We start from the raw sequence: 26156 nt of genomic DNA, 5'->3' as shown, positions 1-26156 counted from the left end.
ATAGCTTAGCACAATGTGCTAAATATTTTAAATTTCACAATAAAATTAAGTTTAAACTCCGTTCACTTTCCCTCTATAAGCACACTTAACAGTATGTTCCTAATCTGAGTGAGAAAAGTTATCTAATAAAAGTTATGATTAATAGAGATCATCTCCACAATTAGAATATGGATGATGACTTAAAAATAATTTTGGCTTTCATAAGGAAAATTAGATCCCTCTGTCATTAGATTGTGATCAAGAGTATCACTGACCTTTTATATGTTTATCCTTAGCCATATGGATTAACTCTTAACATGAAGGAGAATTTTATCAGTGACTTATGGAATGTACTATTTAATCATTAGATTATTTTATCAGTCTCACTAAAATTAGACTACTATGCTAAAATTTAGACTTGATGGTCTTGGATTTGTAGTACTTTTTAATTTTAATTTGACCTCATATTTTATTTGGTTGATTAGTAATCTATTGTTAAACTCTGACATTCATACATTGAGTTTTCTACACTGTTTACTTTTTTCTTTTAGGGTTCCCAGTGCCGATTCCGACACTGCGAAGAGGCTCTTGGCAGTGACACAGTGTGTGCATTATGGAGAGAGGGAAAATGTTTAGATCCACTTTGCAGATTTAGACACATGGAAATGCAGGTAGAATTATTCAACATTATCATGTTTGTTAAAAGCATCTCCCTCCGATAAGACTGAACTCTGTACTCTTACAACACAATAGAAAAGAAATTATTCTTTCCTCCAATGACTTAATTTTAGGCATTTTACACTTTGCTCAACTTAAATTCCTAAAAAAAAGGGGCAAATGTGTTGGAGGAGTACCCATTGCATCTTTTAAATAACAGAGCTTGGAAATGAAGCCTAGGGCCACACACAACCCTAAACCAGCAGTTACAATAGTTTTTGTCATGTTGTGTGGTAGCACACTGTATTTGTTGTGATTGTGGCATCTCATCATTACATTTGCCTCCCGTCCTTTATCTAGCAAAACTGCAGTATTTCATGCTTCTGGGAAACTCAACCTCTCGGTTGTGTGAAGATCAGTTGTATCTTTTATCACAGCAAACCTCGAAATATCAATGGATTATTTTTGCCACCAAGTAGCAGTGAGTATATTTTTTGAGTAACATGGTTATACCGTATTATAATCTGATGTTGGAATAGCAACATAGAATGACACATTAAATAAAGTATAGCAAGGTGAGTAATACAGTTTAATAGCCAGTGGATGATTTAGGATGGTTTATATCAAGAATTATGAGAATGAGCCATCAAGTAGCTAACCAAATGGAATGACCAGAGTTAGTTAAATTTTCTCTGACTGTGTTTCTAAAGTGGACTTTATTCATGTGAAAAGTGAGATGACTGCTGCCCTCACTGGATAGAGGGGAGCTGTCTCAGCAATTCATCATATGACTGGAGCAAAGCTGGGAGGTTCTGGCCTCACCGCTGCTCCCCATAAATGTGCAGAAACCTCTGCTACATGGGAGAGCAAGGGCATGCTCTAGTTTTCATGCTTCTGCTTCTAGAAGAGCAGCTAGATGTGTGGTTCTTCCTAAGACTTCATTTGTGGGAAGATGCAATCCCATTGTTGCTAAATAAGTGGCACCCTTGAAACCAACTAAATGCTACTGAGACTCTACTGCGTGGTGAACCTTAAACTAAGTTATGGGAAAGGGGTATGGAAGACACCATGTCCTATGACAGTAAGTGGCAGGAACTTTGAAAAGTTGGGAGAGTTAGGTTTCTCTGATGCTGTAGCCGCTTCCCTCTCCTGCTCTGGCCACCGTTATTTCTTATAATGGAATTATTCTAGAAATGAGCTTATCAGTCCTTTGTATTTGAAAATTTGGCTTCAGATAATCCTTGGCAACTGAATGATTAAAAACCATGTCTCTTTGTTATAGTCTTCTGGAAAATGCTGTTCTCAGAGCATTCTTCATACATGTAATACCTGGATCAATGTTTTTCTTCACTAGACTGTAAACATCACAAGGATGGGGCTCATGGCTAGTTTCCCTACCAATGCTTAGCACACTGTCTGGAGCCCAGATGCTCAGTAAAACTGGATGTTTGGATAGATGGATAGGAGGTATGGGTAGAAGGTAGGAGGAGAAGGGGATAACAGAGGATGAGATGGTTGGATGTTATCAACAACTCGATGGACATGAGCTTGGGCAAGCTCCAGGAGTTGGTGATGGACAGGGAAGCCTGGTGTGCTGCAGTCTATGGGGTCTCAAAGAATTGGGCATGACTGAGTGACTGAACTGAACTGATAGATGCATAGATGACTACTGAAGGTAACCTACTGGGATGAAAGTTATTACACCTACTAAGTGGTTAACTTGGTCCCATTGTTTAACATCTAGTGTGATTTTATTTCATTATGAACATTGTATTAAATCCTCTCTATATAGTGTACTAGCCTACTTCCTAATGGTCTATGGGTAAAATTGCTATCTTTCAAACTAATTATTTCACTACTAGAGGAAAGACTGCATCTCTGAGGGCAAAGGAAAGGTAGGATGTCTGTGGAACAAATAGTGGGCTCCCCACTGTAAGACATGTCCTCGACTAAGTTCTCTAGGGACACATTTCATTATTCTCATATATTAGGCATAGAATCTGGGGGTCAAAAATAGATTCTGGCTTTACTGGAAGTCTCAATTTCAACACATGTCAAAACTGCTCCTGACTCTTGGAATAAGCTTTCCCCTCTCTTGACAGGGTCAAACCAGACCCATGCACTGATTTTGGAAGGACCAAATCCTTCCCCTAGCCACTCTAGAAATCATCATGAGAGGAGATAAGCTCTGCTTTCTCTTTGCCACTTCCCTATCATTTTCTCAGATATATTTCTTCACTACATCTATTGTTTGTCTGACTTCTCCCTATAGAATGAAAATTCCGTAAGAATAGGAATCTTTGTTAACTGATAAATTCCAACCACCAAACAGAAACATAGTATTACCTTTCACATAGTGGCCAATTCTGTTCCAGGAAGTCCTGAAAAGTATTTATTCATGTTAAGAAGGTAACTAATTTTTCTCTGCCCAGGCACATTTCTGTGCTTTAGGGAAGAGGATTCAATTCCCAGGCTGTAGGAAACTGCTACGCTGGAGATGGAAATGGCAGTCTTCTGCCTGGAGAATCTCAAGGACAGAAGCCTGGCAGGCCGCAGTCCATGGGGTTGCAAGAGTCACACACGACTTAGTGACTGAACCACCACCACGGAAAACTCCTAAGCTCATTTGCATTATGTATTGAACTACTGCATCATCTATTCATTCTAAGATATTTCAATACCTCAGAAGTTATAATGTGATCTTTTGTAGACCTAATATTTCCTAAAATATTTCCAGAAACATCTACCTGCCAAGGTTCATATTAACCAAAACCAGGAAAATAAATCATCTCACCTTAGACAAAAATTAAATTACAAAATTATAACTTTATTAAAATCTACCTTTATGTTTCAGTGGGTACATGTGATTGACAGATTCAGGGTAGGATTGTGACAGGGTTTTTTTTTTTTTGGTAGTAAAATATAACTATTGTTTCACACATGGCATTGGGTAATTCACGTGTAAGTTTGTATCCAGTTAAAATAAGATAAAATCTAGGTATTTAAATGTGTAAACTGTGAAAATTTCTAAGGCTTCTGATCAAGGAATTGAGACCCATCATGTGGTCCATATTAAGTAGGTGAGTTGCAGCCGCAGCAATGCTATCTAAGTTACCAGCTGTGTTCTTCCAGAATGAGGTGTTTGCCAAAAGCAATTTTCCATTAGTTAATTTGCCATTGTCTGTTATCTTTAAGGACTAAGTTCAATTATCAGGAGTCTGACATTTTTTTGTCTGGATGTGTAAAACTGCCAGTTAGTCTTTTTGCAATTTAAACTTTAATCTGCTAACAAATTAAAAAAAGGTCTTGGACTCTTTTGGAAAAAGATTTCATTTAAATGTTGTTAAACCAGACATTTTCAAAGGCGGCCTAATCCCTCTGGTTATCATCTCTAAGTTTAGAAGCAAATAGCTGTTAACACCAAATGATAGTGATAAGAAAAACATAGCTCAGTTAATATTTGCTCTAATTGTAAGAATTTGCTAGGCATTTCTGAGTATATTTTGCATTTTCTTTGTGAGCTTGATGGATTCTTGTTCTTTCTCCCATGGTACACAGTAGAGGTTAGTGTACCCAAATGAAGTTTTCCTCTTAAGAAGCTCCTTAAATTTTGCTAAGGAACAATTTATTCAAAACAGAGTAGCTCAAACATTGAAGCAAATGCTCATATCCTTGGGAATTTGCCATGTTATTCTAAAATGAATACCTGAAAGGATAATTTGATTTTTATTTCTTCTGAGTCACTGTCTTGGAGATGCCTTGGACAACTGACTATTTGACCACATTAAATGAATCCTGGGTCAGCTCACTTTACAAGGTCTTGCCTAAATGAATATGTGTACATGACCTTTTCATTATGTCTTAAAAAACCATTGTCTAATGTTTTTAAAATAATTTAACAAACACCTTGACTTGAATATTTGAATCAGTAAAACACAGACTAGTTTTGTGTGTGTATGTGTGGATAAGACACAGAGTAAGACACCTGTTAATAGTTATAAGAGGAAAAACTGTTCAATGAACACCCAACCATGTACTCGTCACCAGGATTCACCAATTTATCAATTTATTTTCTCTTTTCCCTCTATTGTACTTACATATACACACAAAATGTACAAACATATATTTCTGTCCTTGTTTTTGAGCCATTTGAATGTTAGTTGCAAATATCATGACACTTTATCCCTAAATGCATTGACATAGATCTCCTATGTTTAACAACACTCTCAGATATAACCATGGGCTTCTGAAGTGGCGCTAGTCCCACCTACCAATGAAGAGACACAGGTTCAATCCCTGGGTTGGAAAGATCCCCTGGAGTAGGAAATGGCAACCTGCTCCATTATTTTTGCTGGAAAAATCCATGGACAGAGGCGTCTGATGGGCGATGGTCCACGGGGCCACAAAGAGTTGGATGCAACTGAGCACACGTATACCTAACCACACTACACACACCATCACACACAGAATCTTTACTTATATATCCCACTGTTATTGAAAATAATTTAGTATTTGTCATTTATTTAGGTTATTTTTAGCCTTTGGTAAGTACAGACTTTGCTCTTGTGAACATTAAATCAAAATAGACCACAAAGACCTAAATATGAGCTAAAATTATAAAATTCTTATAAGAAACTATAGACTACTCAAACAATTCTTAGTTATGGCACCAAAAGAAAAAAAAAAACAAGCAGTAAAAAAATTAATTGGATTTCATCAAATTAGAAACTTTTGTGTTTCAAAGAACATCGTCAGGAAAGTAAAAGTATAACCCACAAAATGAGAGAAAATTTATGCAAATCATATATCCAGGATATATGAAGAACTCTTGCAGCTCAGTAATACAAAGACAATTCCATTACAAAATGGGGAAAGAATCTGAATATATATCTTTCAAAGATATAAAAACGGCCAAAAGATATATACATCTGAATGCAGAGTTCCAAAGAATAGCAAGGAGAGATAAGAAAGCCTTCCTCAGTGATCAATGCAAAGAAATAAAGAAAAACAATAGACTTGGAAAGACTAGAGATCTCTTCAAGAAAATTAGAGACACTAAGGGAACATTTCATGCAAAGATGAGCACAATAAAGGACAGAAATGGTATGGACCTAACAGAAGTAGAAGATATTAAGAAGAGGTGGTAAAAATACATGGAAGAACTATACGAAAAAGATCTTAAACCCAGATAACCACGATGGTGTGATCACTCACCAAGAGCCAGACATCCTGGAATGTGAAGTCAAGTGGGCTTAGGAAGCATCACTACAAACAAAGCTAGTGGAGATGGTTGAATTCCAGTTGAGTCATTTCAAATCCTAAAAGATGATTCTGTTAAAGTGCTGCACTCAATATGCCAGCAAATTTGGAAAACTCAGCAGTGGCCACAGGACTGGAAAAGGTCAGTTTTCATTCCAACCCCAAGAAAGGCAACCCCAAAGAATGCTCAGACTACTGCACAACTGTACTCATCTCACATGCTAGCAAAGTGTAATATTCAACATTTCCAAGCCAGGGTTCAACAGTACTTGAACCGAGAATTTCCAGAGGTTCAAGCTGGATTTAGAAAAGGCAGAGGAACCAGAGATCAAATTGCCAACATCCGCTGGATCATAGAAAAAGCAGAGAATTCCAGAAAAACACCTACTTCTGCTTCATTGACTACACTAAACTAAAGCCTTTGACTGTGTGGATCACAACAAACTGTGGAAAATTCTTCAAGAGATGGGAATGCCAGACTACCTTACCTGCCTCCTGAGAAATCTGTATTCAGGTCAAGAAGCAACAGTTAGAACTGGACATGGGACAACAGACTTGTTCCAAATTGGGAAAGGAGTACATCAAAGCTGTATATTGTCACCTTGCTTATTTAACTTATATGCAGAGTACATCATGCGAAATGCCAGGCTGGATGAAGCACAAGCTGGGATCAAGATTGCCAGGAGAAATATCAATAACTTAAGATATGCCAATGACATCACCCTTATGGAAGAAAGGGAAGAAGAACTAAAGAGCCTCTTGATGAAAGTGAAAGAGGAAAGTGAAAAAGCTGGCTTAAAACTCAACATTCAAAAAGCTTTAAGATCATGACATCCAGTCCCATCACTTCATGGCAAATAGATGGGGAAACAGTGGCAGACTTTATTTTCTTTGGCTCCAAAATCACTGCAGATGGTGACTGCAGCCATGAAAGTAAGATACTTGCTCCTTCGAAAAAAAGCTATGACCAACTTAGACAGCATACTAAAAAGCAGAGACATTATTTTATTGACAAAGATCAGTCTTGTCAAAGCTATGGTTTTCCAGTAGTTATGTATGAATGTGAGAGTTGGACCATAAAGAAAGCTGAGCACTGAAGAATTGATGCTTTTGAATGTGGTGTTGGAGAAGACTCTTGAGAGTCCCTTGAACAGCAAGGAGATCAAACCAGACAATTCTAAAAGAAATCAGTCCTGAATGTTCACTGGAAGGACCGAGGCTGATGCTGAAACTCCAATACTTTGGCCATCTGATGTGAAGAACTGATTCACTGGAAAAGACCCTGATGCTGGGAAAGATTGAAGGCAGGAGGAGAAGGGACAACAGACGATGAGATGGTTGGATGGCATCACCAACTTGATGAACATGAGTTTGAGTAATCTTGGAGTTGGTGCTGGACAGGGAAGCCTGGCGTGCTACAGTCCATGGGGTCATAGAGTTGGACACAACTGTGCAACTGAACTGAATAAGCTCATGAAAAGATGCTCATTGTAACTAAACAGTTCAGCTCAGTTCAGTTCAATCGCTCAGTTGTGTCCGACTCTATGCGACCCCATGAATTGCAGCACGCCAGGCCTCCCTGTCCATCACCAACTCCTGGAGTCTACACAAATCCATGTCCATTGAGTCAGTGATGCCATCCAGCCATCTCATCCTCTGTCATCCCCTTCTCCTCCTGCCCCCAATCCCTCCCAGCATCAGGGTCTTTTCCAATGAGTCAGCTCTTCCCATGAGGTGGCCAAAGTATGGAGTTTCAACTTCAACATCAATCCTTCCAATGAACACCCAGGACAGATCTCCCTTTAGGATGGACTGGTTGAATCTTCTTGCAGTCCAAGGGGCTCTCAAGAGTCTTCTCCAACACCACAGTTCAAAAGCATCATCAAACCACGAGGTATCACTCATATGTACTCAGATGGTTTAATCAAGTAGATAATAAGAAGAGTTGACAAGAATGTGGAGAAATTGGAATCTTCATACATTTCAGATAGGAATGTAAATGATGGAAAACAGTTTGGCAGTTCCTCAAAAGAGTAAACATAGAATCACTATGTGTGCATATGCAAGTCGCTTCAGTCATGTGCAGCTCTTCCTCACCCTAAGGATTGTAGCCCACCAGGCTCACCTGTCCATGAGATTCTCCAGGCAAGAATACTGGAGTGGGTTTCTGTGCCCTCCTCCAGGGGATCTTCCCGACCCAGGGATCGAACCCATGTCTCTTACATCACCTGAATTGGCAGGTGGGTTCTTTGCTGCTAGAGCCACCTAGGAAGCCCCCAGAATCACCATATGTCCAACTTACTCACTTCTAAGTATATATCCAAGAAATGTGAAAATATATGTCCTCATGAAACTTGTACAACAGTAAATACTCATACTAACATTATTTAAAACAACTAAAAAAGTGGAAATAAACCAAGTGTCCATCATTTGATGAATGGAAAAATTGTGGTATATGCACACAGTGAAATATTATTTGACTATTAAAAAACACTGTGATGGGACTTCCTTCGTGGTCCAGTGGCTGAGACTCAGCACCCTCAATCCAGGGGATCCAGGTTTAATCCTTGGTCAGGGAACTAGATCCCATATGCTGCAACTAAAGATCCCTCGTGCTGCAACAAAGAGCCAGTGCAGCCAAATAAATAAATATTTTAAAAGCACAACACTATGGTAAGTTGAAGAAGTCATGTACCAAGGACCACATACTGTATGATTTCATTTATATGAAATATCCAGAATAGGCAAATCCACAGAAATACAAAGTATGAAAAAAAAAGAAAGTATACTAGTGCTTGTATGGCTGGGAACATCGGGCAGACATGAACAGTAACTGCTAATAGGTATGGGTTTCTTTTTTGAGGTGATCAAATATCCTAAAATTGATCATGGTGATATTTGCACACCTCTATGGATATACTAAAAAACCATTTAAATGTGTGAATTTTATAGTATGTGAATATCAAGAAAGCTTTTAAAAAATGGGACTAACATTTACTAACATTTGAATGTTCAGTGAAGCTTTTCTTTGCAGCTAATGACACGTCTTGGGAATAGGTATTTAGAATAGCTGAAAAGTTCTGTTTAAAGCCATCTTTTTCCTTCAGAATTTCTTACTAGTGCTCTATTTTCATTGATGCCATGAGACTTTTCTTCAAGTATGACATATTCTTTAACAAGAGTCTAGAAATGGAGGAAGCAAAAATTTTCAATAAAAATTCTCAACTACCAACAAACTCTATCATGAATGTGAATTCAGACCATTCCAGTGTAAACCCCAATAGCACTTTTGGTAATACCCTGTGTTTTTGTTTCCTGTTACTGCTGTCACAAATTACCCCTAACCAAGTGGCTTCAACAATTCAATTTTATTAGGTTAGAGTTTAGGAATTCGATGAAATCTCTCTGAATTAAAATTAAGGTGTCTCCAGGGTGGCATTCCTTCTGGAGATTCTGAGGGAGAACCTGTTTACTTACCTTTTCCAGTTTCTAGAGGTCTTCATTATTTCTTGGTTCATGTCCCCCTTCCTCCATGTTCAGAATCAGTAATGGGTAGTCAAGTCCTTCTGACACTGCATTACTCTGACCTAGCTTCCACTGTCACACCTCTTTCCTGGCTCTCTTCCTCTGCAACTCTCTTCTACTTCCAAAGGACCACCTGAATAATCAAGGATAATTTCCTAATCTTGAGGTCAGCTGATTAGCTGTCTTAATTCCTCCTTCTTGTATAACCTAGTGTATACACAGGTTTCAGCGATTAAAAGTTGGACATCTTTGGAAGGCCATTATTCTGCTTATTACAACATGATTTTCTAGAAATGTGTATAGTCAAGGTAATGGAAAAAGCTTTATGGGTTTCTGGTGATTTGATTAATCAGTAACAGAGGATTTCTCTTTTGGGCAGTGTGCTGTAGAAAATTTTGGCATGAGTAAAGGGTGGTTGTTCAGTTGCTAAGTCATGTCCAACTCTTTGTGACCCCAGACACTGCAGCATGCCAGGCTTTCCTGTCCACTTTCATTTTGTAAAGTAGAGAAAAGGCTATTATGGACTGAGGCCTGTTCTCAGGCAAACTAATTAGGTGAAATAGATGTGGAAATTAAGAATGTGGAATATAATTGGTTGTTTTCAGGGCTTCCCTGGTGGCTCAGATGGTAAAGAATCTGCCTGCAGTGTGGGAGACCTGGGTTTGATCCCTGGGTCAAGAAGATCCCCTGGAGAAGGGAAAGGCTACCTACTCCAGTATCCTTGCCTGGAATATTCCGTGGACAGAGGAGCCTGGCAGGCTTTCAAATTATTGTGATGGCAAACCCGCTAAAAGGCTTCCCATGACCCTGGACCCCAGATAGATGATCCTTGATTTGGGGTGTGGTTTCCAGGCTTGACTGATTTTGCAATTATCTGAGACATTTGAAAAATAGCATCAGATTTCCAGGCTTTAATCTTGACCTTTAGAATCAGAAGTTTGGAAAACAGAGACAGAAAAGATGATTTGAATAATTTCTTTAGTTGATTCAGATATTTAGCCAGATTTGATAACCATTGGCTTGAAAAATAAAGGGACTCGAATAAGTAATGATCAAAGATACATGTGTTCACTAGCTTTTTCTATTATTTGCTGGTTAGTTTTGAAGGTTACAGAACACTGAAATATAACCTAGAGCTTTGTTCAACCTGACCAACGTGTAGCCAACAGAGAAATCTGAAGGTATTATTCTCACTTCCAAGTCATCAACCCCCAACCACAGAAAACTAGAACCTCTGGATTTTTTCCTCTTTTAAACATGTATACTCTGACATTATAAGCTATGTCTTATATGAGTTTACCTTTGTTAAATTGTCATAATGTGATTAAGTTATTCTTATCCCATAGATGTAATGGAAGAATACAGTAATGCTTGTGATCACTTTGTGTTTATACCAAAATATGATATATACCAAATTGTGGTTATAATTACTATCTAGTCTGTGAATTAGCACATTTTCGACAGCAAAATGCTGATTTTTATAAGTTAGTTTAATAACCTTTCTAGAAATGAGATGTCTTTTAACAAAATATGCAGTTAATCAAGAGGACAATAGTTAATCATTGAACATGTGCCAAAATGTATATCTTGAAGACTAAAATGTTGCCTTTTCTCTATAGATATCACACTACAGAAAGACACTCAGGAAGGAATTCCACCCCCAACCCAGAGTCAGGAACCTCTAAAACCTCAGGAGAATATATCACGACCTATTCACCATCCCTTAGTTTTAAAAACTAACTTTGAGGAAGAGGAGGAGGAAGAAGGTGAACAAAATGGTGAGTAAACCTTTTCTCACATTTATAGGGCACATTCAAAAACCTCAAGATATTTTCTACCTACTCGTTTAACTTTTAGAAGTTTATAACTAATATATAAGGCAGATTCTGGTGAGAAAATAGCTTTAATTTTATTAAATATATTAAATTCATCATGTTCTAATTTGTTCTATGTCTACACATATATTTATGATTGTTTGGATTGAAAGTTTTTTGTTGTATGATGGCTAGGATACAGATCTCATGTTTAAATATGCACAGTTGCTTGTAGGTATACTAATAACATGTTTTATTTGTGTATAACTTAACATTGATAATATGATTTATATAATTATAAAAATTTATATATAACAACATCATCTATTTATATATAACAACACTGACATACGTGTCAGTCTGTCTGTCTCACATTTAATCCTTGAAGTTATAGAATCAACAGAGTAGTTTGTAATGTGTAAAGCATTATCATCTGCATTATCCCAGTAATCCTTGCCAGAATAAAGAAGATTAGAACCCAGGTCTCTTACATTGTAGTCCATTTTATTCCTCCCATATCATCACAGCACTGCAGTACCAATAAGTATGTACAAACAAGATAAACATCCAGAAAAATAAGCTCTAAGTCTGTCTCTGCCCTGGAATTTGTCCTTCTATGGAGACTCAGAATATGGGCACATTGAAAAGACTGAAATATTACTTTTTTTTTTTCCTGTAGCTATCTTACTAGAGAAAGATACTTAATAGGGAATTCCACCTCTGATCCAGAGTCAGAAACACCTGAAACCTCAGGAGGATATATTACAACCCACTCACCATCCTTTAATTTTAAAACTAACTTTGAGAAAGAATAGGAAAAAGGAGATGTGTCATTTTCTGCTGTTTAGCTCTATGTCTCCCACACCAACATCCTCTTTCTCCAGACAAACATAATCTCAAATGTGAATCTATATGGCCAGTCTCTCATCTCAAAACACATAATGTATAGTCATTTGTCTCTTGACTGATTCTTCCTAAAGCATGAAATATAGCAATAAGAAACATTTGTTAGTATGCAAATTATTGACTTTAAATGTTTTTAAAACAGTAATCCATTTATGAGGACAATGTGTGGGATTTTTCATTCTGGTTTATAAATTTTCAGATTATTTGGCTTTGGGACAATTTAATTTAAAAAAAATATATCCTATAGATGCTTCTAGTTTATGGACAAAGACTCCTGAAGAAATTGAAGAAAAAAGAGCAATAAAGGAGATGTGTTATAAATCTGGTAAGAAATGAAACATTTGTGCATTTTCTAATATTTGATGTGAGCAGTACACTAACCATTGATTTTCTTGTGGGAGATTAGGTGAATACTACCGAGTTCACACTCCTTCAGATATTTCATCATCTAAAAGCATAGCCTCTATAGTGGAAAAAGAGATAGAAAAGTCTTTGGAAAGAGGCAGTGAATTGCAAGAAGGTAAGGAATGTAAAGGAAGCTTTTCAAGGTGGTGAATGAGAGATACTTGGTGTGATAGGCTGTGAATTATTTAGTTAAATGTGCACTGGTGTCAAATGATAAATAATACATCAGAATTGAGAGTGAGAAGGAAGTGATTTTATTGCATGACCTAAATTTAATATGAAAAGCTGCTATTAATGTAATTATATTTTCCCAGAGGAACCACAGAATGAATAGACTCCATAAACACCTGGTGACACTACATAGCCCATGCAGTAATTCTGTAAATAATTTGGTTTTACCACTTCATTTGTCTATGAAAGCAAATCTCCCTATAAAACAAGTGTAGATTTTTCTTTAGAATGGACAAGTTAGCCCTGGAAGGACAAAAGGGAGGTCACGGAATAACGTTAGTGGCAGAACAAGGGTACATTTGTTCATTGAATGAGTGCTTCCTGTGTACCAGCCAATTTCAAGGGCAACACAGGTGAATAATTATAAGGCTGTGCCTTTTATGGATCTTATGTTCTGGTGAATCTGACTTTTCTGTTGGTGAATGTTTTGCTCTTGAAGGCAAGATAAAAAGAACATTATTTTCTGGATAAAAGACAAGGAACTCAGAAAAATCCATGGATGCCATAGGTTTAAGTAGTTTTCTTGCCTCTGGGGTGAGCTTTAAAAATAAAAAAAGCTTTATAGCAGTAAGCAAAATCAGAATTCTTTCCTCCTCTTAGATACCAAAAAGATAGTTGGAAAAGGTTCCCAGGATCAAGATGAATATAAGATCAAGAGTAGAATGTGTGTCTTGCAAGTATGTGTGGCAAACCATTTAAACATATATGGCAGTAGGTGGCAGCAACATACTGTCAAATGGTAGAACAGTCGAAAAACCCAAGCTGATAGGTGGGAGCCTCCAGTGAAGGACAGATAGTCCGAATTACACAGACAAGGGCTTCCCCGGCGGCGCCAGTGGTAAAGAAGCTGCCGGCCAATGCAGGGTACACAGGAGACATGAGTGTGATCCCTGGGTAGGGAAGATCCCCTGGAGAAGGAAATGACACAGACAAGAAAAACAAAACAAGGACAAACATGTTAGCAATGAGTATTAAAAATGTCAGATATAAAGACAATTATATGCATTTCACTTTATATTATGGTTTTAAAAAGCTTTTTATTTTTAAATAATTCCAGTTAATTCATGAACCCTCTTTACCCAGATGTCCCCAAATGTTAGCACTTTACATAATTGATTTTTCATTCCCTTTCTTCTCTCTCTCAATATACACATTGTTGTTATTTTTTTTTCAAATTGTTTGAGAGTAAGTTGCAGGCTTACGTAACTCTCACACCAATGTAGTATAAATACCAATATCAGAAAATTACTAGTGATATATTATTTACAAACTTAAAAAAAATTCACCAATTGTGCCATCAATGTTCTTTATACTAAAATGAAGTCTCCCTGATTTAGAATCCAGTTCAGAATCACAAGTTATATCAGATTATCATAGCTCTTTTATTCTCCTTTTACTATTTTATTTTAGGAGAAAATTATCTGGAAATGTATAAAGAAAATGGAGAGACTTTAATTATCAGTATAATTAGCATTTTTCAATCAGTAGTAGATCCTAATACATTTTACTCAGTTTATTCATGGTGAGTAGATAAAAACAAAAGAAATATTATAAAATTCATTATATGTCAAGCACATGAACTAAATTAAATATACATATACTATAGCATTAGATTGCTTACATTTTTAAACTGCCACTTGTTACATTACCCACATAAGAAACTAAACTTGCCTTCTGCTTTCCTGATAATTATAAATTGGCTTAAAATGTATGTAATTATAAATTTATTGTCATCAAATCATTGGACAATCAATACTGCCATTAACTTTTAGATTCTTTACTATCATCATAGATTCTATCAGAAACTTAGGTAAGCACCTAATGGTTTCTGGAGTGATTTTTTTTTTTTTTTTTTAAATTTCTAGGGGATGGTCTGACAGTTCCAACAAAATTCAGCCTATTTGAAAGGCAAGGTGAAATAAAAGCATCATTGGATAGGAAACCAAGGACTGACATTGCTGCTTTTGAAAATGGAGGTTGGTTAACTTATTACTGATTTATTACTGAGTATATCACCATATAATAAATAATAATAAATAATTCTGAGTTTTTTCTCTCATAAGCAACTTGTTTTATCAATGCTTCTGACATTTTATCACTGACTTTGGATAAGCTCCTTGAGGCCAGGAATTGTGTATAATCAATTGCTCTCTGCAGTAGAATTCCTGGCACATGCAGTACACTTTGTAAAGATTTGTGGAATAAATGGCTTTATGTTTAAACAATTGAACAATTACATGTATAGAGACACTGTTTATAAAATGTACAGGTGACTGGAAGCTAATATGCTGGAACAGTGAGTCAAATGTAACAAGGTAAATGCAAACTGTGATAAACATAACTTCTTGCAGTTAAATTCAAGACATAACTGGTAAGTTTTCTTCAAGTGGGGAAAGACTTGATATGATACAGATTGTGAGGGAAAAATAAATGCTTTTGTTGGCCACAAAGTTTCAAAATGATTAAGTAACTTGTGTCAGCTACCAGATAGCTAAGGTAAACTTACATTGCATTATTAGGAGTACTATAGAAAAATAATTAAATACAATAAGTCATTTAAAATATTCAGTAGACTATCTGACATATAGAAAGATGCTGTATAAACGTCATCTATTATTGTACTAGTTCCAGTGATTTCTGTACAGGGCAGTCCATACTTGAGAATCATTTTTAAACAAGGTTACTTGAAAACAAGTATTCTATGTTAAGAAACAGAAACTTGTATGGTGAAGATCTGAAATTAAGTATTTAAGTAAATTTTAAAGCAACTGTGGATTTTTATCCTGGAAAATAGATTTTTAGGGATTATAAAAACTGCTTTCATATACCTGAGGATATTATATGGAAAGCAATTATATTTATTGAGTATCTCTAAAGTGTGGTAAAGATTGTTAGATGGAAAATTCTGTTGACTGTGAATTTTCTTATTATTACCTGTAAGTGTACATATTGAATATTCATATACATATATATTAATCAAAACATATATGATATGTATAGAGATGGCAATAGTATTTAAATAGTGTTTTAGAGGAGGAGTATGCTGTATTGAAGGATAGCTTTGTACAATTTTCTGCCATTGTTGCCACTGACAGTAAGTTATTGTCCTAGGAGGTGACTGCTACGTTCCACAGAGATTCATATTTCTTGGAGTAGATGAAAATGAAGCTTTAACTGAAGAGAAAGAAAGCACCATATCAAAATGTTCAAATGCTAAAGGTAGTGAGCCAGTCTCTATTTTGGTCCATTTGTGATTTGTATAGATAAGTTCAAAACCTAAAATTTGATTGTGTTATATAGTTGTAGAAACCAATACAAGAGGCAAGGTAATAAATAAAAACATACACCAAAATAGACTGGATGGGAGCCAGGATCCCTCAGTATCCAGTCCTGGCTCTATGACTAATTATTTGCCTGTGGAGCTTTATCTTTCTTAGCTTCAGTTTCCTTATGGGAAAAATTGGCCTGTTGGACTACCCAGTTGTTGAGACCCTTGCTAGCTCTAAAGTTGTTGGTTCTCTTCAATGGTTAATATCCAGTCCTCTAGTTTTTTTTCCAACTTCTAATATTCGGTATGACTGAATTTTCTTAGAACGCTTTAGTGAAGATATATATACTGAGAAGAGCACTAATCTCGTGCTGACTTCCTCTTTAGGATTATTACTAACTGTGGTCTGAGAATAATCCAGAGATATGTTAATAAAGTACATTCGCTATAGTTTTATGCTGCCTCTACCTTGCTAAGAATCCCCCAGCTGGGACCTCGGCTGGGCAGCTGTCTAAGCCACAGACAGGATAGCTGTCCTGTAATTAGAGGACTTCATGTATTCTCCTTATAAGTGTTGACCAATTGTACCTACTGTCTTCTCCACCATTAAATAAATATTCTCAAAGACAGGGAAAGACACTTGTGATCGAACTCTTCCTATGGAAAATGATATGTATATCTCTTTTCCTCTCTTTTTTTCAGTCTATCAAAAAACACACCTCTAACTATACAAATAACGGTAGCCATCATTCACATATGGTTGTTTTCATTAATTTAATCAAAATTAAATAAAATTTAAAAATTCAGTTTTTCAGTTGCACTGGCCATATTGTTTGTGCTCAGTATTCACATGTGACCAGTGGCTATCATTTCAGATGGCACAGATTTAGAATGTTTCCATTATTGTAGAAAACTCTGTTGGATTGTTCTGCTCCCAAGCTTAGAACAAGTGAAGTGTTTTACAGATATTTCTTCATCCTTGGTTTAAATTGGCACACTTAGAACTTCCCAGATGGTCCAGTGGCTAAGACTCCATGCTCCCAATGCAGGAGGCTTGGGTTTAATCCCTGGTCAGGAAACTAGATCCCATGTGCTGCTACTAAGACCAGGCCAGCCAAATAAATAAATGAAATCAGTAATTTTTTTTAATTGGCACATTTGATATAAAATTAATAACCATTTTAATTAAAAAATTTGTATGGAAGTATTAAAAATATTGCCACAAATATATATTTACCTATTGAAGATAACGGCTGTATTTCAAATTTTTTATGTTTTGATACTGACAGATTTGGAGGACTCAATGTGCTAACTAGGGAATTTCAATGGTGGGTTCTAGAAATTAATATGCATATATATTTTTAAAAGAGGTATGCCCATCATATAATGCTTGCAAAGTGAAATACCAACAGAAATACTTCTTCTTTTTTCTTTTTTTACTAATACTGACATTTTATTTTCTTAATTTGCTTTAAAAGATAACAAGGACAGCCCTCATCCAAAGCGTTCCCTAACTACCCGACTAGTACCTACAACGCATGTATTAAATGCTACTGAGAATATCAGTATGAAGTGCAGAGAGGACCTTTCTTCAAGTGAGACATTAGCTCTATCACTTTTTGGCCTTAGATATATTTGTCTTATGGATTTGTTTTGCTTATTTGAAATAGAATTTTTTAAAAGAAAGAAAAAAGGGTGGTTTGAAAATTATTCAGGATTAAGAATTAAAGACACAATAGTCTTCTACTAACTCTGACAATGAATTGTGATGTAGGTCCTAGTAAATTAAAATACTTTCCCATTAGTTTAATTTAGATATTAAAATTGATAGTATAATACTATGTTCTTGGAAGATTCATTAGTATGACATTTTAAATTTAACCTGTGGTAGGATTCATTGACAGATTTTTTTTGTATTATCTTTCAGATTATTTTTCTTGATTTCACTTCTCCTTGCCATTTAGTACTCTAAGCCTCTTCTCTTGATACAATCAAGACTCATGAATCTTCTTTCCCTCCTTCCTTCCTTCCTTCCTTTTCCTTATTTCATTTATTGAACCCCTGTAATATTCTTCTACCCTAGCTGGGCAACGGGAACCATGATGGTTTACCTCAGAGGAGCTTAGTTCAGTGATACTTGTGAAAAATATAGTTTCCAAATTCTAGGAAGGGGAGCATGAGAATAAGGATGGAGCATGATGTTTGGAGAGGAGGTAGTGAATCAGGGGTTCACTGAAGGCTTCCTGCTTAAGCTGAAGATGAGAGCTAGGGCAAAGAGAGATTTATCAGCCCACTATAGAGAGCTAATGTAATCTACATAGTGATTTTGACGTTCATTTTTACTCTGGAGAAATGTACCTTAGAAATTCTTGGAAAATTGAGCCTGCATATAAAATTTTCCATGTAAAAACAAGCAAGCAAGAAATGAATAATTTAGTAATATTAGCACTAACAAATTTTGCTTATTGAGTCTTGTTTCACCAAACTATCCATGACCCCAAATTAGAACAATAAGGTAATAGTCACTAAAAGTATTTTACACTAATCCAACTTCTTAAGAAGTAGTAGTTTTGGCTTAAAAAGTAAAGAAAGACTTATGTTCACAATGACAATTCTAAAACTCCTAAAAATAACATTATAATGAGATATATAATTATATTTGGATTGTAATTTTATGTTCTTTTAAAAGGATCCATGTATTCCTTTGGAGGAAAAGCATTTTTCCTCCAAAGGAATGTTACTTATTGAAAGTTTTCTCATCAATCAATTTGATGAGAAAAATCAAGGTAGAATTTTTTTGGTAATTGAAAATAAATCACCCTTTGTTCTAGAAAGTAAAGTATTAGGGCGGTACATTTTTTCCCCCTTGCTTGACATGTGAATGCACAGATATGTAATTATCACCTACAGTAATTTTTCACATGAAAGCATCTCCTTAAAAACTGTAAAAATTTGTATCTTCTTTAAGTGAATGATGTCCATCCAGTGAGGAAGCCTCATTTTAAAGGTGTGAAAAAAAGAAAATGGATGTATGATGAACCAAAGAACTTTCCTGGCCCAGGGATGCGGAGAGGTAAAGTGTCTATGTATTTGGTATTCCTGAATTATAATTTGAAAATAGATTAAATAATATTTTCTAGGCGACAAGTCACTATCATGCACCATGTTATTTGAGGTGTCAATTCCTATAAAGTTCTTTTAGCTTACATTATTTTCCATCATGCTATTAAACATTTAAAGTACAATGCATTAATTACAGGTGTGAAACCAGCTGGCTTTATCCCTTGTTCCCTTTCCCCTTTCTTATATTACAGCAGTGCAGACTTCAAATCCCAAAAGTAAAATGAGTTACCATCGGAATAATAAAAACAAAAATTCTGAGAATGCGTCCTGTATCCACGTTCAGAGAGATGCTGTCAGAACTGTCTCACTGAACGCACCTCCCCACGGCAGGCCTTCGCACGGCTCCTACATTAAAGCTGATGTTAACAAGGAACCCAAATTCAACCTCTGTTCAGGTGAGGTTCTACACTTACATAGGCTTTTTACTCACGTCTGTGATTTGCGTCCCTGTGGAATGTCCAGATGGCCCAGCTAATCTTAGCTGCTCCCCACCCGCTTCTCTTTCCAGGCCCTCACCACCATAACATCTCAGAAAACAGGTGAGAGGATTTCTGTCCATGTGCAGGAGTACGCATGATTTAAAGGATATTGGAGAGAACGTGTTAGGTGCAGGTGGCTTGCCACTGACCCTCTCTAGAGTTTTGTCTCAGAGCACTGCCCTTTGTTCCCCTGATGGCTTTATTTCACTCTTGAGGATTGTTTTGGAATGGTTGACATTTCTTGTTCCACCAACTGCATTGTTCTATTATCACTTTCTGGCTAGTGCCTTGGTTTTTCTTTAGGCCTTCATGATTACTTTCTGAAAAGGTTAGTTGGGGGTTAACTGCAGTATTTTTGACAACCTCTCATCTCTCCCACCCATGTCCAAATTGCTTTTAAATCATTTCATCCTGTAATAGGCCAAGGCATAGTGTAAGTGTCAGGAAGTACAAGGCCTTGAGGGAAGAGGGAACTAGGTTTCTTTTTTTAATCCCTTGTCTCAGATGAATTTGGTTCTTTTAAAGCTGGGTTTTGGTTTTCTCAATCTAACAAAAGGCCACTCAATTCCCTGTGATTTTGTTTGTATTTGCCTATTTTTGCCTCTAGTCAGTGGAGTTCTGATTGTTGTATACTTTTTGAAGCATAAGTAAAAAACTCTGTGTCTCTCTTTGGTCTTCCTTTTACAATTTACATAGAAGCTAGCTTTTAAATTATTTTTCTTCTGTTTGTTTTAGAATAGAATCATGTATGGATTTATATACATGATTATTTATATTTACTACTGTTGTTGTTGTTTAGTCGCTAAATCATGTCCACCTCTTTTTGCGACCCCATGGACTGTGTAGCCTGCCAAGTTCCTCTGTCCATGGGATTTCCCAGGCAAGAATAAAGCCCTTTACTTCTATTATCATTTTATTATTATTTTACTGTGAGTGGACATTTGTGAAGAATACAGTGACTACTGGACAGTTAGATGCCATTGTCTAGAGTTGTATTTAGGGGGCCTTGGACCTTCCTTTCTTCCTTTCCTTCTCTCCTTCCTTTCTTTAGCTCTGCAAATATTAGCAGAATTATATGTAAAATCACAGTAAGGCCAGACAATGAAATATTTTGATCACGTACATTATATTATACTTTTCTCTAGCTTAGCCTCGTGGGAGCAATTCTTATTTGAGGAACTGAACAGCCAATTAAGAGATGTGTTACCATGGTCATTGATAACTTAAATGGTCTTAATAAGCTCACTTGTATCCCTGATGCCTTACCCTTGAAATGGTAAAATGAATTACATAGAGACTAGCTTCACCTCTGAGATAATAACTTTGAAATACGCCTGGAATATGATTTTAACATTATAAAATATTTAATTCGTTTCCTTTTTCTCTCAGATAAATATATATCAACGTCATATAATGGTTCAACCTGGCGAAAAAGAATTCCTTTTTCAAAAACGTATTCAAAAAATGAAAAGATATATACAGGTAAACATATACTAGTGGTTTTAATGTATCATATAACTCTAAAATGAATGACAAGTGTTAAGCTCAAGGAACACATTTTAGAAAATTTTCATGATATATATGATTATAATTCTTGGAGTTTAGCAGAGATCTCATCTACTAGCAATTTTTTTAGCCTTTTATTTATTTATTTAATTGGAGGATAATTGCTTTACAATTGTGTTGGTTTAATTTTAGCTTTTTTTAAATTGGGTTTTTCTTTGCTTATTTTTATCAGAAATCTTTTGATATATTTCTCTCCTTAGCCAGAAGCATAGTAGTTTCAGCAACTATATAATCTGTTAAGATGCATTCTTTGTTGAACTACAAAGCAATATATAAGACCATATTCTGACACAAAATATTGAAGCCCTGTTATATCCTGGCTAGTGAATACATAATGGCTAGTGCAGGCTGACGGGGCACCTAAGTTGTAGTTTCCAGCCTGAGAGGTTCAAAGTGACTGTGGTCTCTTTTGTGCTATTTGCCCCGGGAGGGTGTAGGGATTCTGGGGACCTCCCGAGGGTAAAAGTTTATAGCCACTCCAACCTCGGATTCCAGATGTGGTTCTTTTACTAAAAAGCTTGGTGTCTTACCCTAGCTTATTTTGAGGCTGGCTCAGTAGGTTGGGAAGATCACACAGGACAAACTGGTTCCGGTCACTTCTTAGAAACCTGAAACTTTGCAGAAAAACTCCTAGGTAGAGAGTTCCTACCTAAATCAGTAGCCTAGAACTTTCAGAATCATCTGAAATTCATAAAATCTTATACAAGAGATTCCCAGAAAAACCAGAACACATCCAGACTAGAAACTGTACACTTCCCAAAATAAGGAGCCAGGATCTTCTAAAGCAGTATTTCCCTTTAAACTCTTCACTACAACTGTGATGCAGGATGTAGACTTGTATATATATTTATAGGTCTTCCCTAGTGGCTCAGACAGTAAAACTAAATCTGCCTGCAATACAGGAGACCTGGGTTCGATCCCTGGGTTGGGAAGATCCCCTGGCGAAGGCAGTGGCAACCCACTCCAATATTCTTGCCTGGAAAATTCCATGGACGGAGGATGCTGGCAGGCTGCAGTCCATGGGGTCACAAAGAGTTGGACATGACTGAGCAACTAACACTTTCATGTATATTTACACTGGAGTCAATCGCTTTTCTTTTTTTCCCATCTCTTCATCATATGTTACTGCAACAGAATGCTACTGCAGTGCTCTTTGTTTATATTTCATCTTAAGTTCATGTGGGCTGCACTTGATTTTATGAGGCAAGAGGTGAAAAGTCAGTGAAAATCCTAAATAAAACTACCAATTGTTAAGCCACGTCTTTTTCTCCCATGACTTACTTGTGGGTGGGATGTTTCCACCCCTGTCCCAGTGACAGCTCCTGTGTTCCAACAGCCTTCTCTTACTTAGTTAAACATGAACCACCAAAGGTTCGGGAGGGAAGAGGGGTCACTTCAGAATATGAAACACGTACCATCCCTGTATGTGACAGGGGAATGCAAGCTAACAAAACTGCTTTATTCTTTCAATTTTGGAGAGTGTGGAGGAAGGTATGCGAAACAGATGGCAAGAGAACAGAAACTTTGTGGAGCCAATTTACTCAGCACTAGTCTCTCCTCATCTTCCACCACCTCCAGCTCCGCCGGGGCCCATGGGTAGAAAAGTCAAAGACAGAATTTCCCTTGAATTTTTAAGAATCGGTGCATAGAGAGGACCTGCAGTGCACTTCTCAGATGCAACCTAGGGGGAAAAACTTCGGAGAGAATTTCTCAATGCCCTCTGGTGATGTGGTTGCAGGGAGGGTAAACCCGTCTAATGCTAGAAGGCTGGAGACAGAGCCTCTTGAGGCTGCCAAGCTCCAAGGTTGCTTGGGAGGGCATCACATATTCATGTGAGTTTCAAGCGAGAGTGAGTTTCTGGGAAAGAGGACCCATGGATGTACACAGAGTCTCGTGGCTGGGACTGAAGGGAGAGCATCAGAAAGATTTTTTTGTGGTTGGGTTCTCTTCCAGGGGAGGACTCAGCTGGAATCACAGCAGATTTCCAGGGAGGTGATTAGAAACCAGGCCATCACTCACTGATCAAACCCTTGTTACTTGAAGTATGGCCTGAGGGCCACCAGCAATGACTTGGGAGCTTGTTAGAAACACAGAATCTCCATCTCAGACTTACTGAATCAGTATCTGCCTTTTAACAAGATTCCCCAGGTGATTAGGATACACATTAAAGTTTGAGAAACCTTAGACTATGTTATCTGGGCACTGTTCCCCAGCATAGGACCCAGACCTTGTTGAAAGCCAAGATTGTTGAGATGACATTCTTTTCCTAACTGCCACACAGCAGCAGCCAGTCTCCCCAGTCCCAACCCTGCATGCATGCGTGCTAAGTCACCTCAGTCGTGTCTGACTCTTTGTAACCCCATGGACTGAAGCCCGCCAGGCTCCTCTGTCCATGGGGATTCTCCAGGCAAGAATGCTGGAGTGGGTTGCCATGCCCTCCTCTGGGTTGGGGCGGGGCGGGGGAGGGGGGGTCTTCCCAACCCAGGGATTGAACCCAAATCTCTTATGTTTCCTACACTGATTGGGCGGGTTCTTTACCATTAGCACAACCTGGGAAGCCCAGTCCCAACCCTAGAAATTAGGATAAACAGCAGGAAGGTAAGGGAGGGGGGGAAAAAAAAAAAACCAACCCTGGGAAAGAATGTCAAATTTGAATGTGATTGAAAGATACATGTGAAATAACTAAGGAACCACTGACTTGGACTAAGTTTATAGGCAAAGGACTAGATAAATTTTCGACATCCGGCAGAATGGGAATTTAGAGTCAAGAAATTAAGTAGGCTTCTAACAAAATGAAGTTAGTTTTCTTAGTTGCCTAAGGTTTGGCTGGGAAATGTGTAACCCCTGAACACTTCCCCTTTTCAGTTGCTGTTTTCCCGGGAATAGGGAGAGAAAGGTTAGTTTGTGTCTTCTCCCACGCACTTCCTGCTAGGGCACAGTGGGGAGGTTGCAGCATTCCCCAGTGGACAGATGGACTGTGGAGAGAGGAGGCAGAAAACACAAGCTGCTTAGTCTGTTCCTCTGAGGAATATCTGAGCGCCAAGGCCAAAGAAGTGTAAATGGGTGAGAGGAGCCCTTTGGGAAAATGTTTTTGGACACTCTGAGGATAATGCAAGAGGAGAGGAAAATGTGTCTGTGAGAATCTAGGAAAGGAGCTGAAGGCAATTAGAGATGTCATTGTCAGCCTTCCCTTGAGGTCACATGTCCTTTCCAATAGGGATATAGCTGGTTGACTGGAGGTGCCTGTCTGCACAGAAGGGAACATTCATTCTCTTCATTCTGGGTGCCCCATGGTGCAGCCTTCTGTATAGTATTATTTCTATTCCTTTCTATCCTCCCCTTCATCTAAATTCACATCACAGCAAGCTTTGGAAAGAAGTGGAATTAATTTGAATGGCGTTCTGAAAATTTATGAATTAAAACAAGCTTAGTTTTTGTTTTGTCTTAAGATTTATGGGACATAATTAACAAAAGAAGTGCAAAATGTTTGTACCCTGAAGAATGCTGAAAAACAAAATAACTGAAATATGTTTTGTGTTTTATTATTAGAGCCAAGAAGAAATGGGAGCAAGTAAACCTGGAGGTTGAGAGAAGAGAAAAATGAGAAAAGAGAAAAGTGCCAGAAATCATCTGATTTACAATCAAAAATGAAAATTCAAAGAATGAGATACTCAAGTACTCCATACTATATACTGGATAGCCAAAGATGATAAAATGCAAATTCTGAAAATAAGATGCAGGAAGTACATTGTGCTCTTTCAAAACTGATAAAAATGCAAATTACAAACAGCTGCCTGTGTATTTGTATAGGTCTGGAATTCATTCAATGCATTGCCACAAACATTTAATAAAATTTAAAAGTTTGACAATTAAGATCATTCTTTACTTGTAAACTAAGTTAGATTGCACAGATTGAGGAGTAAAATTGTGCTTTTGATCTCTGTTTTGCAATATTCTTTAAGGAAGAAACCTCACATTTTCTTTCTTTACCTAAATTTTAACTGGTCCCTCTGTGATAGTTACAGATAAAATGTAAACAAATTCAGTGAAGTCCCAGGGTTACAGTGTGGTGATGAGTATGAGAGGAATTCTAATAGATATACATTTCGATGTGTTGTAGAAAGAGACAAACTCTGGCTTATCATTCTGGGCCATTGCTGAACAATGTCTTTTAACTGGCAACTACAAAATCTACCTGCTGGAATGTGCTACGTTCAGAACTGAAAAACAAGTATTTTCCTACCATGAAAACAAAAGTTATTTGATCATACTGGAGAAAAGGACTCATAAAAGAAAAAAAGTGAATTAATGACAGAGTATCCCAAAAGTCTGAGTGAGCTTTTAAGGTTTCAGAAACTCAAGAAGTATAAATGCTTATGAATGTAAGAGAGATGAAAACTTATTTCCATTTCTTTCGTGCTCGTTTAGAATTGTGAATCTTGAATAGCAAAATTTTCTTACTTAAAAATTTCATCTGCAGAGTGACTGAAACAAAAACTTGAAATTAAAAATTCATTCTTCAAACAAAAAACAAGTATGAGAGCAATATAAATAATTAACCATTCAAATGATATGTGTGTAAATTTGTAACATTTGTACTCCCACGTTGATGAAAGTTCAGAACTTCACTGAGACTTTGGAACCCCCTGTATTTGTATTTGCTTGTGTCTTGTGGTTACTGGGAGCCTCTTGTTCAACATTTATTGGAGAAGAGAGGCAATCAGGACTCAGAAATATTTTATTTTTAAAACATTTTTCTAAAATCACTGCAGATGGTGATTGCAGCCATGACATTAAAAGACACTTACTCCTTGGAAGGAAAGTTATGACCAACCTAGACAGCATATTAAAAAGCAGAGACATGCATCCAACCTGGGCTGGTGATCTGTTTCACTATAGATAATATACATGCATGAGACAAGTGTTCGGGCCTGGTGTACTGGG

The 26156-nt window shown here is 37.0% G+C and overlaps 1 protein-coding gene across 1 annotated transcript; it reads left to right on the top strand.

Moving 5' to 3' along the window:
* The first annotated feature begins 638 nt into the window (after window positions 1-638).
* On the top strand, window positions 639-24914 carry C3H12orf50 (chromosome 3 C12orf50 homolog). The gene is made up of 12 exons (XM_061122109.1): window positions 639-650; window positions 997-1117; window positions 11040-11198; window positions 12388-12465; window positions 12547-12660; window positions 14642-14752; window positions 15888-15995; window positions 17523-17639; window positions 19013-19117; window positions 19359-19562; window positions 21036-21128; window positions 24762-24914. Exons 1-12 carry the CDS (start codon window positions 639-641, stop codon window positions 24785-24787), a joined length of 1248 nt encoding a protein of 415 aa, XP_060978092.1. The 3' UTR covers window positions 24788-24914.
* The last annotated feature ends 1242 nt before the right edge of the window (window positions 24915-26156 follow it).

The sequence above is a fragment of the Dama dama genome, chromosome 3 (genome assembly GCF_033118175.1).
Source record: "Dama dama isolate Ldn47 chromosome 3, ASM3311817v1, whole genome shotgun sequence".
Classification (NCBI taxonomy): Eukaryota; Metazoa; Chordata; class Mammalia; order Artiodactyla; family Cervidae; genus Dama; species Dama dama.
The sequence above is the reverse complement of the archived record's forward strand: the minus strand, read 5'-3'. Positions and strand labels throughout refer to the sequence as shown.

Coding starts and splice junctions, on each gene's coding strand:
- C3H12orf50 (XM_061122109.1), top strand. Junction 14,753..15,887: donor TGCTGCTTTTGAAAATGGAG/GTTGGTTAACTT, acceptor TTATTGTCCTAG/GAGGTGACTGCTACGTTCCA. Junction 17,640..19,012: donor CAGAGAGGACCTTTCTTCAA/GTGAGACATTAG, acceptor ATCTTCTTTAAG/TGAATGATGTCCATCCAGTG.